The sequence below is a fragment of the Cottoperca gobio genome, chromosome 17 (assembly GCF_900634415.1).
Source record: "Cottoperca gobio chromosome 17, fCotGob3.1, whole genome shotgun sequence".
In the NCBI taxonomy this organism is placed as follows: Eukaryota; Metazoa; Chordata; class Actinopteri; order Perciformes; family Bovichtidae; genus Cottoperca; species Cottoperca gobio.
The window spans coordinates 9304203-9322831 of NC_041371.1; the positions used below are offsets into that span (position 1 = coordinate 9304203).

An 18629-nucleotide genomic window follows, 5' to 3' on the forward strand; every position below is an offset into this window, starting at 1 on the left:
GCTGTCTGTTTTGAATGGACAGCGTTTTTCTTTGTGCGCTCGATCAAAACAGAGAGCAAAGTTAGTCAGCAAGTTGCATAGCTTCTGCATTCTGATTCTTCAAGCCTCTTTTGTATGAAGTTTACCACAATGTTTTACACTGTGTTTGACCTGAATGGCATGCTGGAGGTAGGAACATTTTTTTCCAACTACAAAATAGAAAGGGGTAGAATGTACTTTTACTATCAAATATTACTCATTCATGTTTCTGCTGTAGAAGTAGTAAAAAGTATCGTATGGGGTTAAAAACTCAGCAAGAATACCCAAAATGACAGAGTGCAGTGTTGCTGAAATATTTATACGCTTTTATCTGATCTATTTCTTAACCACATGGTATTTGCCTGCGAATCCCTGGCACTTTTGATATTACCTGAAGGCAAATGGTATATAGATTTACACAAGTTATTTACAACAACAGCCAAGCCATTCCTCTGGAAACTAGGCTGCAGATCAAAGGATTGTTTTGATCTCTACTTAGCATATTTGTTTAACCTAGCCAGTGATTCTGAAAAGTGCACAAGCTTTTCGGTGATATGCAGAGCACCCTTTATCCGTCTTTTTCTTCTGTTAGCTCTGGATTTAAGTACTTTCTGTATTTAGGAGACAACTGGATTTGCCAGCTTTTGAAATTTAGTTGCCCACTGCTAGCAGTCTTGGCACTCAGAAATAGATAACTAGGTATGTTCCACTGCTAATCCTGATCGGCCTTGTAATAGTATTTGCGGACTGTACAGCACTCAATTAGGGCATAATGTGCTATTTTTATTTCCTTTAAGTTGGATTAAATGTGAAAATATGTTTTTTTCCATCTACTGTTTACTGAGTTCTTTGCAAAGTATTGTTTTATACTGTTTCAATCAGGACCACTTTCTCCACACAGGATTGCAAAATGTCAGGAGGAAAACAATGTCCAAATGCTCTCTAAAAAAGATGCCAGGGCAATCAGGACATTTTCTGGAATGCTTAAGAGAATGCATATGCACACAATGCCCTAATTCTCTCTTACTTTGGGTTTGGGAAAGATGAGCCCAGGTTTATTGAGAGCCAAAAAAGGGGGCAGATGGCTCACAAGAGGGATAAACCTGGGAAGTCATGCTGTAAATGTGTTTTACAGAAAACAATGAAAGGAGCGGACAAAGCGATTGTGGCAAAGTCCTTTGGAAAATGGAAAAGCAGCTCTCTAAGGTCCAGGACCATGGAGAAGCCGGATGAGCCGTCCGAGGAGAGTAAGGAGGAGAGCCTTTCCAACTGCACCTGTGAAGACCCCCAACTCGGCAAGAAACCAGTTGGTAAAAAGTACCTTATTTTCTTATTTCAAGTCCATTCATACTGCTGTGTCTCTCCGCTTATTTTTCTTGTTGCAATTTTAATTATTACTGTGGTGACTTGTTTTTTTTTCTTCTTTTTTTTTCCATTTGACTCTCTGGCCTGCCATATCCGGTGAACAAACAAACCACATTGTTGGGCAGGAGAATTCCTTTTGAGGCAAAGTGTGTCTCCGATGATACAGTGTTGCCAGAAAAAGACAAAGCAAAAAATAGCAAACACAAAAACAGTCACAGGTGCATGGGAAAAAGAGAGAACCGAGTGAATGGTCACTGCGGTCCCCAGGAGGTCTTTCAGTGTTAGCCAGTGCGGTGGGTGGACTTCTGACAAGGACGTTGGTTAGCAGCCAGGTGGAGTGTGTAACTGAGAATGCCTCTGTTTATTCTTTTCACATGCTAATGCAGCTCCTGTGTGACTTTAATGCGGCAAAACTTTTTCTCCGAGTTAACATTTTTGTTGTTCCAATACCTGCTCTTGTATCACAGCAGTGGGCTGATTCAAAGGCTCCACGCTCTTTCATATAGACTTGGGGCTGTGCCAGGGATAGAGATATATTAACTGTGCTGTTTGTAAAGAAAAGGTTTTACACTGGTGGAATATATTCAGTACAAACAGGTACAAATTTGGATTTTTTTTTTAAACATGAGCAAGACATTGTCATTATTTGTGTTAAAATCGTAATTTATGATTTTGTGCTCTTTTTTTAAACATTTAAAACATATACATTGACATCCCTATGGATTCCTGGAAGAGGTGTTTGAGTGTTTGTGTGTAGATAGAACATCTTTCTTTGTTACATACCTAAAACAAATCTACTCTTTATGATAAATGTATTCCATGTAGCATTTGGCTCTTACCTTATTTGCAGCCCATTATGTTCCATATAGTGTAAAATGTGGACTACAGTATCTTTATTTCAGATTTCTATCCGTCCAAAAAAACAGAAATGAGGCTTCTGACACTCTGTAATGAAAGACTACACGAGGACCCAAGTCCTGAGCAAATGCACCCCTATGTGGACAAAGTAAGAACAGTGGGGTATTTAGATGAAACAGGCCATGCAGTCCTTAAATTGCAATTGTCTCTCTTTCGTACACTGCTATCTAACTTGTTAGTATAATAAGATATAAATATTGCAGTAAAAATGCTCTAAGTATATTTTTCATCAGTTCATGAGCCAGTCTAATGCCTCGGAGCACAAAGAGCAATATGGCCTCACACTATGGGTCTTTCCATACCTTGTAGTGTACAATCTGTAAATAGCTTAAAAGGCATTGCATCTGCCATCTGCACTTCTAGGAACTCTTCTGCATAACCATTAAAACAAGCTGTCTCAGAGGACATCATTCGTATTTCAGCCTCAACCCTGAATTACTGTGTGTTCATTATAATTATAAGGGAGGAGTGTTGCCAGGCTAGCCTGCAGAATGCCAGGTGCACACTTCCATAATCTACCATTTTAAACAACTCAGAGCATTAACAACAGTATCTACATGCTATTCAGCCATTAGTTCACTTTGGCTTTCAGGTTCAAACTCACATCAGTCATCCGAGCATTTTTGTTTGCCGCAACAGACATACAGGAAGAAAGTGCAATACTTTGTAGTGTTCCATTTTCCTAAGCCTGCTTAGGTTATGTGACTGAGCCATGCCGCTGTGTGAAATTTTATCCCGATACTGGCACTGTATCCTTGTGAGGGAGTCTTGTAAAATAGGTTTACTTAGCGCCTTTGCTGGCATTTTCCGAAGATAGCAAATGCACAAACACTGTCCATGATCGGATTAACTGTTCAACAAAATGATGTAACTCTTTGTCTTTCTTGTGTGGCATAGGTTTCTCTGCTTAAGTTTAGTGGTCATCCAGAAGAGAATAGACACATTTGAAAGCCAGTCACATCATTATAATCCATATATTATAAATGTAATAGATGACAGGCTTTGTTAGTCATCCTTTGTCATATAAATGTGACATGTGACTACCCAGAGTGAATCACTCATCCACTAAATGCACTAGATTTTCCAGATACCGTCTCAAACTGCTCAACTACAATCCTTAATTAACACAAGTCCTAATTTGTAAGGTATTTAATTTGAACTCAGCCTGATGTTCCTCTCCAGTGTTAAGGCACAGGATTTAAATTGCATGTGATGAGTGTGAAAGATTTTTTAAGCATCCATATACAGTATAAAGTGCTCTATGCCAAGTACATAGAGAACATGAATTTGCACCTGAGGACATATAGCTATGCATCCAGAGTCATAAGGTGTGTCAAGACGAAATGTTAATTACACAATTTATGACAGAAATCAGTTGAAATATCTCCATGGATCGCGCTTATTTACATTTTAATTACTACTATTACTTATTCTTATTTTTTGGATGTGACCATAGCAAGCCCAATTCCTCCCCTACACTAGAAAGGAGAAAAATGACTGTTTTCCACTGGAGGTTTAGATGCTTGTTTATCACTTTTAAATACCATCATCTTTGCTGAAATCCCCTCTCAAAAGAACCTTTCACTTGCTGGAATAAATTCAAATTAAAATTTAAATCCCTCTTTGCATTTCTTCAGCCTTTTTTAAAATAGCTGCCTCCTTTTAGAAAGCTGTTTATGTAGTGATCTGTTCATAATCCAGTTTGTTTCTCAACAGCGAAAAACACAGAAATCGTATTATCACTATCTTGGAGAGATGATGCGAGAAATCAGGAAGTATAAATGTCTGGATCTGTGGAAGTTTTCAAAGTTGTAAAGCTGAAGAATATGGCAAAAGCCTTTGACTAAAGTAGTCGGCAACACTGCAATTTGACTTGCAAATATACAGAAATATAAAGTACATTGTGCCGATAACTGAAAAACATTTCACCAACCTTTAGCAGAGCTAGTGTAGAGATATACAATATGTGCTCGTTCAACAAATACACAATATTTTGGCATGTTTCAGACAATGTCGACAGTATTTCTCATATGCTGTAGATAGATGGCTCATCAGAAATGTTGATGTGTATGACACACAGCTATTGAAGTGAGAATTGTAAGATTAACTCTTGGCACAGTGGCTGACAAGTCATGCAGCTCTCTGTAAACAGCTCTTTAATTTTAGGAGGCACTCACCTTCCAATGTACTCAGAAAACAATATCTAATCAGAAATATAACACATAGAAATAAAAATAGCAGACATTTACATGCAATGCCTTTTGATAACAATCCATTTCAGATGTAAAATGACACAGAAGAGGCCATAGGGACATTTAATTTGCTGAAGCTAGATTGGATTTATTGTTTGGAAACAAATTATAATTGTGTCTCCAGAAAGTTAACCAAGATCTAAACAAAAGGAAATCAATGACCCACCCCCATTAATCACTCAAAGCCAGCTACTTATGCTGAAGAAACTAACTTCATAATCAATTTCTTTGTTTTCCTCAAAAGGACATTTGCATTTCAGTTCATGTCAGCAAGCTTCCTGTGTCTGGTGCAATCAAAAAATTGCAAGGCATCCACATTAATGGAGGTTTTTTCTATTTATTCAAGTGCATATCTCTGAATACTCAAGATGATTTGAGCTTATTATGCAAACTACACAACAAATATTTTAAAGATAAGGGAACAAATCCTGTTGAGAGGCAGATTTAACTTTTCCAATGCTTCTCATGCTTCCAATGTCATGGCAAAAAAAATAAATCTTTATGCTACATCATCTAACACGTTTTTCTTTTAGTTTTGATGACTAATAACCAATAACTGCGCCTAAGGATCTTGCAATTGAGCACCCACGGGACTTCTGAGACCAGACAGAAATGCCTCCTGTTAGTTATGTCTAGACATACTATTACGGCCACCAAGGTCATTATCAAAGCACGCATTATACACACCTGTTACCATTGTTTAGATGCTCGTTTTTGGCTGAACATCCAAGCTCTTATCTGGCCATTTGTAGGCGTGTCTGCTTCATTGTCTGCTCGCCTGAGTAGAAAAGATGAGCAGGGACCCCGAGAGACGAACCCAGATCTGGACCTAACCTCTCAATGACACAACACAATGAGTCCTCGGCCTATGAACTACAAAAGCCAGACATCGACTGACCAGTCATGCATTGATTTCCTAGATGTAAGCAATCAGATGCTCTCATGTGATGGCAGTAAATGTAAGGAACCAGCAGCGACCACTAATGATTGATGCTTTTAGTTGTTACTGGATACATGCAGTAATATAGATAATTATAAAATGTAACATTTTTCTGGATCCACATGGTTTTAGGAAGGACGGGTGGACCTTTATTTCCATGCACACAATTAGTTTTCAATTACAGCCTTAATAATTGTAATTTTTACACTACAGAAGTTGAAGTTTGCTCACTTGTCACTGATCTTTGGTCAGTTAGTCGCAATCAGATGCTCTCATTTGAGGGCAGTACATGTAGAGTGACTACTAATAACTGATGCTTTTCATTGGTACTTGTAAGGTAAATTATGTAGACCTGCAATTATACAGATAATTATATAAAAACCCAAGTATTACCCTGCACCCAACATACAGCCTGACTTTTACACACAAAAGTCCATGTTTGGTCACCTGTATCTTTGGCCACTTAGTAATTGTATTAGTTTTTGAGGGCTACCCGAGTATGTTATACCCCACGAGAGGAAGATTTAGTAAGTTTGGACAACACATATAACAGAGCCCTTGTTCCAAAAGACATCAGTTTAAGGCAGAGATATAAGACATCCTATATTTGTCCATAAACCATTTGAAATGTTATTGAAGTGTCTTCAAAGGACACTGAATAAACATATTGTGCCCACGGTCACACACAGATCGCCCCAAAGGGGATTGCTGGGAAGTAATCTAATCATTTCTTTTAAATGAGACACAGTGACATGCAGTGTAGATAATGATCCCCATGAAAAATGTACTGTATTTTCAAAAGAATATTCCCTGTCTGCTGACATTAACATAAAGATAGTTCTACATCCTGGAGCCATATCAACAACATGCACTTATGTTTGGTTGCTCATATTTGCATATGCAAATAATCTTTTTAAATTTTAATTCAGTCCTTTTATGTGACTTTGTGTGATGAACAAGCGGCATCAAGTGGTTACACAATGAGGGTTCAATACCACCAAGAAGAAGAATTTGTGTCATTTTAGACCAAGCTTAAAGCATTATAGCTGAAATTAACCACAGTTTAATATAGATTTTTACACATCTATCATATTGAATGGCACAGTGTGAATATGCATTGTTGTTTGTATGTATGGGCTGCCATGTGAAATTAGTTGCTTTGCGTTGTTGAAATTACGGGGCGGGGTGTTGAGTGAGGGGGTTTGTTGAAGTTTTACTGCTGACATTTTGATCCTGCAGTGCATTAGAAGAATTCAGTTAAACATATTTGTGTAGGTTTCACAGGAGGAAGGTATAGTGCTCGAAACAACGGGGTGCCGTGACCCTTCGCTTTGCTTACATAATTTGCAGCAGAATGCAAAAAGCTTTTAGACACAGATGTGACCCATTGTAATACCTTTCTAAATGCAATCAAACACTTTCTACAAATATGAGCAGGACTTTTTAAACGTGAACCCTTGTTTGACATGTAATTTTGTCCAACCCACTCCTCTTTCATTTCTCCATCAGCTCTCTCCAGTTATGCCCACATTTTCAGTTGATGAAATAGCTTGACAAAACACTAGTTTGTGTTCTATGCCTGCTCTGAATGAGGTCTCCTTTTTTTTTCTGAGAGAGAGAGAGAGAGAGATTTAAACAGATGTTCAGGCCAAAAGAAAATGTTACATTTTGTAATGGCGGTGCTGTGTAGTCCTCAATATGTTGCTGTCTCACAATTTGTAAAGGTTGCTTTACATGAGTTGATTCCTTTTTGTGTTTTCTTATAGCAATACTGATGTCTAGTTCAGGACATGAAATAATCATCCCCAGAACAAGCTTGTTGTGTCCTGACAACAAGATTGTCTGCATGAGCAAACAAAGACCATGTTATTTGATAAGATGCTTAGATAGATGATTCTGTACTTTCACACGTTTGTACGATTATCAGGCACAAATGGTAAAAGAAGGGGAAAAGCAGGCAGGTCGACTCTCTTTGTATGTCTCTTTCACAGTGTATCATGAATTGGCTCTTGAAGACAGTTAGAAATTAGACTTTCAAATGAGGCATTAAACAAGGTGATGATCAACTGCCAAACCTTAAGTAATGATATTCTCTATCCTCAAGTCCCCAGCCTTGCATAACCAAATGCTCAAATCACAGAAAAAAGAACTGAAAATACATTATTATTACATATTGTGTTCACACGTCAGTCCCCGGGGACCGGGGGGGACATCACCGACAGATAAGCATGTTTGGGTGGCCCCTACCATCAGCTGTGGAAGGCTACGCTTGGATCTTGAGGGGGGGCCCCCTCATGGGTATCACTTATTTTAAACCCTGAGTCGCACCATCCCCCCCCCCCCCTTTGCCCCTCTCGCCCCAGGCTCCACCCAGAAGTGTGGTTGCCTTTGTCATTGTAATCTGGCCCTGTTTGCTAAACGCTTCCACTGTTTACTCTCTGCTATGGGGGCTTGTATGAACAGGAGTCAGCAGGACGCAGGGTGACATCACTTTTGCTGGGGGTGGTGTTTGAAAAGCTGCATTTGTAAATTTCTCGGGGCTCCTTTCTTCTTTTATTCTTCCCTGTCTCTATCCAGGCCTGTCTAACGCATGAGCTAACTCAGGAGGCTAACATGGCCTACAGGGAGGAATTACACCTAATTACTTGAATAACTGCTCGGCAGCAGCCTTCCGTAGTCACCAAAAATCATTTCCAGGTCTCTGCCTTTTACTGATAGCCAGACGTCTTGTCACAGAAAAAACCCGGACAAAGCTTTTACATTCAAATGTTCCAGGAGAAATGAAACAGACTGACAGGTACAAACATTAAAAAGGGGGGAAATCAAATTAACAGACAAGGATTTCATATCATCTATTTTTGTTGTTGCCGTAGCGATAAAGTCGCAGACATTGAAACTGGTCTGTTGAGCCATTGTTATCATCCCTGGCCATCTGCTGCTGAGGAGTGACATTCCCTCTCATTTGCATGATGAGTGATGTATGAGGAGCTTGGGAGGGCATATGCCCCGGTCTTATGACAAAGCAGGAGAAAGTTATTTTTTTTAAACACATAGAATAAGGATTGATATAGTGTATGAAAAAAGGCTGGAAAAAGGAGCTAAAAAAAAGGTATAAATCACCTGTGAGTGTATTTGTGTGTATATGTGTGTATTTGCCTGCATGTATGTTGCATCTTTGCTAAGCACACACTGTGGTGTCTGTGCATGTGTCTGTGTGAGTGTACGCGCGCATGGGTAGAGGCTAGTGCGCGCATCTGCCTTCTTGTGTGCCTGTTTGTGTTTTGCGGATGTGGGAGTAGAGCGAGGAGGGGGGTTGGTGGCTGTTGATGTGCAAATGTGCATCATGTTGAAGGGCTGTGAATGGGGAGGTGTGACGTAAAAAGGGACCCGAACGCAGGTGCTTATCTCGAGGCTGTCAAAGGCACAGTATGTCATATTCCTGGGGACTACCTTTCAAAGCCACAGCACCAGCTCAGCTATCAAGAGACTGGGAGAAAATCAAACTTTTTGGATCACAGCACTAGGTTGGTGTCAAAGTTCTTTTTATTTAATATACTGTCAGTTTGGTCAGCATTTATCATCACTGATACTCTGTATCGCATATGTGAACGACAAGCCTCTCGGCTCATGCTATTAGATGCTGTCATGTGAGTGTTAGAAACTTACTGAGATTTTCTCTGAGATTTACTCAGCTGCTAAACTTGTGTTCTGTGGATTTTACAAGATTATGTGAAATAGTATTATGCTGGCAATTGTTTTGAATTGTGTCAGGGAGTATTTAGAGAATACTGCGCTGGTGATGAACATTGTTGGCTTGAAATAAATCAGTGTTCTTAAAATCTTTGCTGGAAAGCGAGCGCAGCTTCTGTCCAGGTTTCAGACAGTTTGAGAGGAGATTAAATGGCTCAAACTGTTTTTTGAGAGGCATGACCTATTTTTGATTGTCCAGATAGCATGAGATACTGTCTATCTAGATTACATTTACAGCATTTGTGTGGAGTTTAAGCTTGTCTTAGAAGAGCACATGTTTGTATTGTGTGCAGAGACAAAGCATTGTCAGGTTGCCTGTGGCTTTGACAGTGACAGCTGTACATACAAGACCACTGAGCCTAATGCACTTAAACATTGACTCTGTGCTCCAATAACATATTTGAACAGTCAGTAAAGTATTATATTTGCATCCTTTTTTGGCTTTCTGTAATTTGCGTTTTAAGTCCGATAAAGTTTAAAAAACGATATGCTAACGTTGAATGGAGTCCGACAGTAATGCTGTCTACAAAGCAGTTATATTTTGTGTGTTTTAGATTTGTAATTATTCATCAGGACCGAAGCATTACATCCTGCTCTACATTTAATTCTGTTATTATTTGCATTGTAACTGTGGTAAAGTTTAAAAACTATATGCTAATGATAAATGTAGTGTGATAGTAATACAGTCTACAAGTAAACTTTTGTATTATACGTCGGTAAGTTTTAGCTTTGAGCAAAATTCAGAGGGGCCAAAGCACTTGACAGTCTCCAGAGCAACTATTGATTTAAGAGGACGGATGCAGGTTAGAAAAGTTCATCATTTACTAGTAACGTGCGGCACACTAATGGCTCAGAATCTGCTTTATGACCCAACTTTAAGTTGATCATTGTTAAATAAAAGTAGGATTTTTTTTTTAACGAGAGAAGACTTCCGGCCTGGGTTGAATTTATAGTCCTGATATTGTCACAACTTCAATGTCTTTTTAGATTTGGTTCTTTAATTCTATTGAACAACAGAAATATATATATATAATATAGTTTAGTCTATGAGAGAGAATATGTACGTAAACTCACAAAATCGGCTATATTTGTCATGTATTTGTCATGTCTTTCAGAGACATTATATTCTATGATTGAGGTGTTAAATCATATTTTAGGTTTGAAGAATTTCAGTAGAAAATTTGGAAATCTTTCAGTGGTAAAATAAATTGAAATGCCAGTTGTCATTCTGCCTGTTAGCTTCCATTTAATCACATCTCCATCAGCTTATTTCAGTCAGCTCGCATCTCCCAATAAACAAGAAAGGAGGAACAACAGACATTAGATAACACAGAATTGTGTAACAGTGTCACATCTCGATAATCCTTTTTAAAAGTTATTCAGAGACGCTAACCTGTGAAGTAAGGACTTGTGAGCGAGGTTATAAAGTTACACTCTCTCAACTCTTTGTTTTAATGAGAGAAGCAGGGATGTGTGGTAAAGCAGTGATAAGTAAGAGGCATTATTCCTCACCGCCCTCTGCTTCAAAGCACAGGGATGTTAGTTGCTACACAACACATAAATGTAACCTCTGCTCGTCTGCAGGTACTGTCTATGGTACCTGCAGCTAAACAAACCTGGATTCACAAACTTATTCACATAGCTGCAAAGCACACTAAACTTCTCTGATGGGAAACAATATATTTTCGTCTATTTCAATCTTGAAAAGAAATAAAAATATAGTTCTTCAGGCTTTTGATTTTCTTGTAGCTTGTTTTAATTATAAATCAATTGCCGTCGGGTGCACACACAATGTAAACGACACAATCGCATGAAAAAGCTGAGAATACATGTCAGTCTGTTACATATTGTGTTACCTGTTTTTTACACTACTCAAACTTCAGTTAGTTAATCCAGGAAAATGAATTATGTGGATTTAATTCGACAAGGTCTCAGAAATGATCCATCTGCTGTTGAGCAGCTGGTGGAAGGATAAATGTAATTAATTACTTAACTTTTCAACAGTATTCCAGAAAAACAGTGCTGTTTGTGTGTCCTACTGGGAAGAAATGTATAGCAACAATGTGATATACACCTTTCAAATGATTCTCTCCTCTTTAGTTCTTAGAAACATGCTACATTTTAAATAGTCTTTCCAGGTATCCTGTAATATTGTTTAAAATAGGTAAAGGTAAATGGATAATCCCTATATTTTAAATATATCAGTCAATATTATTATAAATATTGTTAGTAATTTTGCATCAATTAAATGTCTTCCTATAATAAATTAAATATTGTAATATATAATTAAGAGTGTAACATTCTAGATAAATGTAATCCTCATTATATAAATTATATAAGCTTCCACTGTAATTTCAGTATTTATTTTCTGGTTGTGCCTAACCAGACACTAGGCATTTAATGATTATTATATAAATCTTAATAAAATGTTAATTCTGTATAATATATCATATTTTCCAGTTTGGTTCTACTTTACAGCAAAATGATCTAAATATAATAAAACAGGTGGGATTTTCCTAAAAAGATAATAAAACACAACACAAAAACAATCCTTTTAGTGAATCCATATATTTTTTTGACAGGGCAAGACTATGAAATGTTCCCAATTATTATTACATGGGATTTTATTCCGCCTCTCTTGTTTTAAAAATATATTTCAGAATTTACCTTGATTGTAATGTACCTCATTGGCTGTGGTTTTGTTTGTTGGCCTAACTATAAAGGATCTGCTTATACCCTTGTGGGTTGGGAAGAATTAGGATTTATGAATTTATTTCCTCTGTTGTATTGTTTAAACAGCTTTGGTTTAGTTTTGATCCCTTCCTCTTGCCTTTGAGGCTGTTCCACGGTGTCAGCTGTTGACTGATAGTAAGAGAACTGCCTCACAGTGTGAATGAAAGAAAACTAGCGGTTGGTAAACACTGATAAGGGATAAATAGAAAGCGGTCAGGCAGAGATAGTTCTGTGAGAGCCCAGATTGTGTGCGGTCTGTTAAAATGAGATTCTGAGCCTGTCCTTTTTATTCTTCCTCCCCTCCCCTCCCCTGTGCGGCGTTTGTCTGGAAAATCTCCAGTGACCCGGCTCGGCAGTCCCAGGCTGCAGTATTCTCTTTTTGTATTTGTTTTGTTTTCTAACAAGGGTCAAGTTGGCCAATAGACATGTCCCTGATGCTTATAGACAGCTGTCATGACTTCAAGTACTTACAATAGTTACATTTTAAACAAATGCAAGGTTCTGCACCAACAAACCCTGCAGCAAGAGATTTGTTGGAAAGCTAAATACCAGTTTCAAAATTGATTTTTCTACTATAAGATAATAAAAAAAAAAACTGAACATCCATCCTTTATTATATCACCCATTACATATGTGCTCACAGTATCATTATCAAGTCAAGGTGTATATATCACCATGCTATATTAATTGCAGTCACATAATTAGACATTTGCACTCTCTTCACTACAGACCCTGAGGAATATAAATCTCATTTCTCAATTAAAATCACTCTAAATTACGGTTTTATTTCATGCTTTTTAGGAGCAGTCTGTCCTATCCATTGATTTTTTTTTCTGGGGTGAATCTATCTTTTATGTGATTAAAAAGACCTTCAGAGGTCTTACCTTGAGGATCACCATGTGGTGTATTTACACAGAAAATAATTCAGCCCATTGTAGCCCAGCAGCTAATGAGATTGGTTGTTAAGTGAATGACACAAAGGCTCCAAAAAAAAAAAAAAAGCTTAGCGTTTCGGGTGAATATCACTGTGTCCCTGCACACACACACACAAACCCACACACACTCTCTCAGCAGCGACACTCTGGACTACCCTGTACCCCACCTCGATATCCTTCTGCTCCGTCTCCTCCCCGATGTCACTATGAGATGCAAAACAAAGGCTAAAAGGGGCATGGTAAGTCAAGCTCGCGATTCTGCCCTGTCGGACATGTTAACGTGCGTGCGTTTAGACGCAGGAGACAAGTGATTCTGTTTGTCTGTGTGAGGATGTGCTGTGCTGTGTAAGCCTCAGGCTCAGATAAGTAGATTCATTGAAGGGTCAATAACAGGGAGGCTGTCTTACGTGACTCAGAATAGGATCAGCACATTTCACTTGACCATTCTTAACTTCTCAATTGCTGCTAAAACTTTTCTCTCTGTGAGCCACTTGCACTTGAACTTTACGTTTTAAAAGTAAAAACGTTTTATTTATTTATTTTTTGTGTCTGTGCTTGTATTTGTTAAAGGTGTTTGTTACTCAGACGTGGTTGATTGTTGTTAAACCTGGAGTAAAGCTTGTCTCGGTGTTGTCCAAGGATTTATCTAATAAAGCACTGAAAGGCATGACAGCACGCGAGAGGGTCTTGTTAAGCACCCTACTCAGTTTGTATCGATTGCTAAGCTGTTTAGATGCTCACTCAAAAGTAAATAGATGCTGTTTCGACACAAACATGCACATTTTGAACACATGTGCACATATCTTGTACCTTCCCTCGGATCGTATGATCCCTGAATAGTAACACTGGAGCATCAGTAGTGATTACTGTAACACGAACATTTAAGTGCATTAGCTTATCATGCTCTTCTGTCAGGCTGGAAAACTGGGTTAAAGTCCATCGCGTATATTAAACCCTGGACTTAAGTCAAATTTACATTTTGTTAAAGATTACTCCTTTTATTGATGCATATAATCATATTCATGGACCATCTGCTGATTTGGCAAGCGTGGATCAAACTCACAAAACAGCCCTGCTAACCTTATAAGTACAAAATAGTCTGGCTTAACTCTCCTAGCCCAGAAGTGTGTGCGCATGTGTGTGTGTGTGTGTGTGTGTGAGAGTGTGAGAGATTGTATGGATATTGGATAATACTTCATTTAGATCCTCCTGGCTGCTCATGCCATATTTTATTTTATCATGATCGCTTTGGTAGCAGACCAGGGCTTGTGTTTGAACAACTGAGCAAATAATGTTTGTCTGACAATAAGCAAAGCAGAAATCTTGGTAAGACGAATCTGATTAAACTCTTGACCACGGGGCACAGCTCTGAGTTTATGTCAGTCACCATGGTTACGTGGATTTCACCGTGCAGCACCGCACACTTCCACCTGGTTGTCAGTGGCCATACACGGGGGCCTCACCTCTTGAGTGTAATAAAACACTTCTCAAGGCTTTTTCTACTTATACTGATAACTTAGCTTTAGTCCTGAACTATCGCCCCAGTGTGTGTTTCACAGAAATAGGAATTCACCATTGGGCATCCTTACTGCATGAAATACTTATGTTCGACTCATTCCAAACAAAGCTTACGCAGATTGAGAATTCATATGCCAGAGGTAAATCCGAGTTAACACGGATTTATACTGGCATGAGTTAAAGGACTAGAGTTTGTAATCCAGGTGGCCAAGGGATTTTACCATACAGTGGCAAAAATCACTTAAAACTCCCCCAACATCCTAAGCCACTGAGCTCAGTAAGCAGACAGATTGTTGAGAATTGATGACAGCACAACTATATCAGAGCTGGACTGTGTCTGTGTGTGCATGTATGTGTATCCGCGTGTTTCTGTGTATGCCCGTGTTTGTGTGTGCGCATATGTGAACATGTTTGCTTCCTATATATGCTCAATTAGCGCTAAATGGGCTCTTTAGAATAAGACCTTGACAGATTGGTATAATTTTGCTTCAACAGGGTAGGGGAGGTGTATTGGGAATACTGCCTTCTATCTGCATAAACATCAGTAGCATGAATAAAAAGACAGCAACCGCCATTTCACTGGCCTCTGACTGATTATCAAAGTGATCAAAGTCGCTATAATATTCAAATAATCTATGGGTTTAATAGCCTTTTGCTTGATCACCATATCCAATACATTAAAAATACTGGAAGAAAAACAAAGGTGGGTTTCTATATGTTTATGGGTTAGTGCATGTGTGTGTGTGTGTGTGTGTGTGTGTGTGTGTGTGTGTGTGTGTGTGTGTGTGAACTTGCGCACCCGTGTGCACATGTGTGTGGAGGACAGAGGAGCAGAGATAGAGTGGAGTTGTTTAATGACAGGAACAGCTGACTCATTTAGAGAGAGCAGTGAAAGGTAATTAACCCTGGGAAAACTACAGCTGCCATGCGAGCTGTTCACTTCAGCGCAATCTGATTAGGAATCACTGCTCGAGTCCCTGACTCCTTTCAGACACTGTGTGTTCGAGGTAAACTTTTCCCTTTGCCCCGCAGAGCCCCGGAGCACTGGAGACCTGCCTTTTGTGACGGGGGATTAGCTGGAACGGTTACTACGTTTCTCCAAATTGCAGACCACCTGGTAGCATTCATGCAACCTCCTCTATGAAAGGGCCTCCTTGGGCAGGAACAATGAGCGGGATTACTCCGCTCATTGTTACACCAGGGCTGGAACTTCTTTTTCCCCAAACACCTGTCCCCAAATTAGACAGGTTTGAAAAAAACATGTTCATGACAGAATTCAAAGATTCAAACTAACATGAGAGCACTTTGGCAGACGGGAGACTTGACAATGGATGGATTGTCTGCCACTCCATTTATTATGCTATTGATGCATAGTGTAGTGCAAGAAGCTACAAATTTTATTTGTCTCAATATTTTGGTGTTCTTAATTGGATTGAAATTCACAAATAAAATAGCATATCATCTAGGCCCCTTTCATACGATAAGGGAACTAAAAGCACCAGAAATTTGGTCAAAAACAGAAATTGTCTCTTTGATGTCAGAAGAAACAATCTGGACTTGGTGCTTTTGTGTGGTCAGGCTCCAGATGAACTCAATTTAGAGGGAAGGCTTTGGGATGACTTTGGAAAGCGATTACAAGATTCTTAAATCACCTCGGCAAAGGTGTCACCATCTGACTCTTTTATAGGACTCTTGCTAACTCCGTCCAATAACAAGTTTCCCCTGTAGTTATGCCATCATAACAAATCATTGAAGCGATAGCAGCTAGCCAGGCTCCTAATTGTCTGTTAAGAATTCTGTGAGCTGTGTTCTTTTATTGAAGCATCTCTGTCTTGGAGAAGTGATAAGATGCCAATACGCTCCTCTATAAAAGTACTCTTTGGCAAAAGGGACAAACACTTTGCTTGGCCGTCAGGGTAGCTGTGAGGCTGTTATATATGCAATCGCAGTTGACTTCAAGATTTTTGACTGTGTCTGCTTGAATCCAGAAAACTCTATCAGACGGTGGAATGCTCATAAATTGCCGGCATAATAATTTTCTTTCAGATATTTAGTTTTGTTTTATTTAAAAGGCCATATACACACACAGCATAAAAAAAGTCCTTATATTCTTCATTTTGCTGAATTTTAGTTTAAACTAAATAAACTCATCTTAATATTTAAAGCATTCAAGGGAGCACATTTATATAAAAAAAAAGAGCAAATTGTCCAGTGCAGTTAAGTGTCGATTAAGTGTCAATTTAACTATGTAGGTAACCGATAATTAAACATTGTTAAAAAAACACAAAAAAAACGATTTTATGCCAAGTTTTAGACATAAATTACACACCCTAGACCTCTTGTGTCCCCTCCCCCCTCCTAAAATATATCTCAGCCATTATTCTAATGTCCAGCTGGTATTTAGGCACAGGGCGTCTGATGGCTCCCTGGCCACCTCACAAAAAAGACAAAAAAGAAAAGTTGTTTATCTAAATATTCTCTAAACAGAAGTTGATTTTAATCTCTGAGCAGAGTTTAATTTATTCGCCACAAACTAATTTGCATCTCAATGGAAAATGGCAAAAGCAATCCCTGCTTTCTGTATACAATTTTACCTGCTTTCCGCAGAATGGGTGTGAGCGCAAGCAGGTATATTCCTGCCAACTCACCTTTTGCTTCAATAAATGCTTCTCTGCACACCAAAAACCTCCTATAGGGTAAATATAAATGATGATCAGGATGCTATATCATCAGACATTCATTACAAGGAAATATGAAAGTAAAAGGTGCTATCTTTCTTGCCGTTTGCTCTTTATTATACATAAACAGAAAACACTTAGTGTGTAAAATTAATGTGAAAATTATTCCCGGGGTAAACTATAAACACAGAAGTTACCCCGCACATTTACCCTTTTTTTCTCCTTCCCCTAGATCAGAGTGTAATTGCCAGTAATCAGGTCTGTTTGCTGCTGATAAAACCACTCTGAATGCGAGGAACCCTCTTTGTGTGATGACTCAATTATGCCAGAAGTGGCTCATCAAACCTGGCCCATCAGCTGCTTTAATAAATAAGGAGGAAAACTTGCTGCAGGCGCATTATAATTCCATTCATTCCATAATTAAATCCATTCCAGTTTTAACCCTTCACTCAGTGTGCTTCTGGAAGAGGAAACAAAAACAAGGAGAGAGGAGGGGGGGGGGGGGGGGGGGTTGATACACACCAGACAGTGACCTTGCACAGAGCACCCATCCGTTCCCTATAATTCAAAATGATACTGTTGAAGAAAGGTTAAGAGAAAAAGGCTCGTGGAGAAAAGGATGGGAATCAGTTAAGACACGGCTCCTGTTTTTTTTATGTATGCATTGTTTCCACACACAGCCTTAGACAGTAATTATATTAAAAGAGTAATCTAATCATAACAGTTGGTTGGTTGGAGTGTGCAGCACTGACATTTTGAAATCTTATTTTGTGTAATCTCATTTGCCTCTATCATCTCGCCTGTACCCCCCTATCTATAGGAAATGTAAATAATGTAATTAATTTTATGGTCTCCAGAATCTTTACTTTGCGACTCTGGCCTGCTTTATTGGTTTCAAGACGAGGTATCAGCACAGTAGCACTGAGTTTTTTACTCCATCACAATAATGTCTGTGTTAATTACATGAGAGCGTCCCAAGTGCGCGGATAAGCTGGGAACAAGGGGACACAAAGACTCAAGGTCAGTGATGAATATCCACAGCAGCTGCACAGTATTAATAAGGCATTATATGAAAATAATAATAATAGCATCACTTACAACAAAATACGAGAGTGTGGTTAGAGTAATGTCAGGATTGTTGGGTGTTATACAGATATTTCCTCTCCACCATCTCATCTTGGATCCAGCCTTTCTGATAATGGTGCGAGGCAATGGTTATTCATGATGGCTGGACTGGGAAGGTCTCTCCTTTTCTACCCCCAGTCGCAGCCCATTCTCTCCTCTGTGGTGGGAATGCTGGCAGATGGGGTTAGGGGGGAATGGGATGGGCTCAAGGACAGCTAGCAGCCAGATTAACACATAGAAAATCTCATGGACCCTCAGCATCAGGCTGCCTCCTTTCCCCCTGAGAAATCTGCCCCTAGACGCAGAGAAACAGTCCTCTGAGAAGCATTATTTGTGTTGGACTTGGGGTGTGTGCATGAGAAAGGGGGGGGGATTGCATAAATATGATTCAGCAGAT

The 18629-nt window shown here is 39.0% G+C and overlaps 1 protein-coding gene across 7 annotated transcripts in view; it reads left to right on the forward strand.

Moving 5' to 3' along the window:
* Positions 1-18629, forward strand: part of st18 (ST18 C2H2C-type zinc finger transcription factor) — a 40227-nt gene continuing 21598 nt past the window's right edge. For 2 of the 7 annotated variants that reach the window (XM_029454047.1, XM_029454046.1), the window contains exons 1-2: positions 1-168; positions 1154-1328. In XM_029454047.1, coding sequence (XP_029309907.1) covers positions 115-168; positions 1154-1328 — 229 coding nt within the window. In that variant the 5' untranslated portion in view covers positions 1-114. Of the gene's footprint in view, positions 169-1153; positions 1336-8799; positions 9018-13119; positions 13151-18629 lie in introns of those variants that run through there. The other 5 variants (XM_029454044.1, XM_029454045.1, XM_029454048.1 and 2 more) reach the window with 4 other exon arrangements.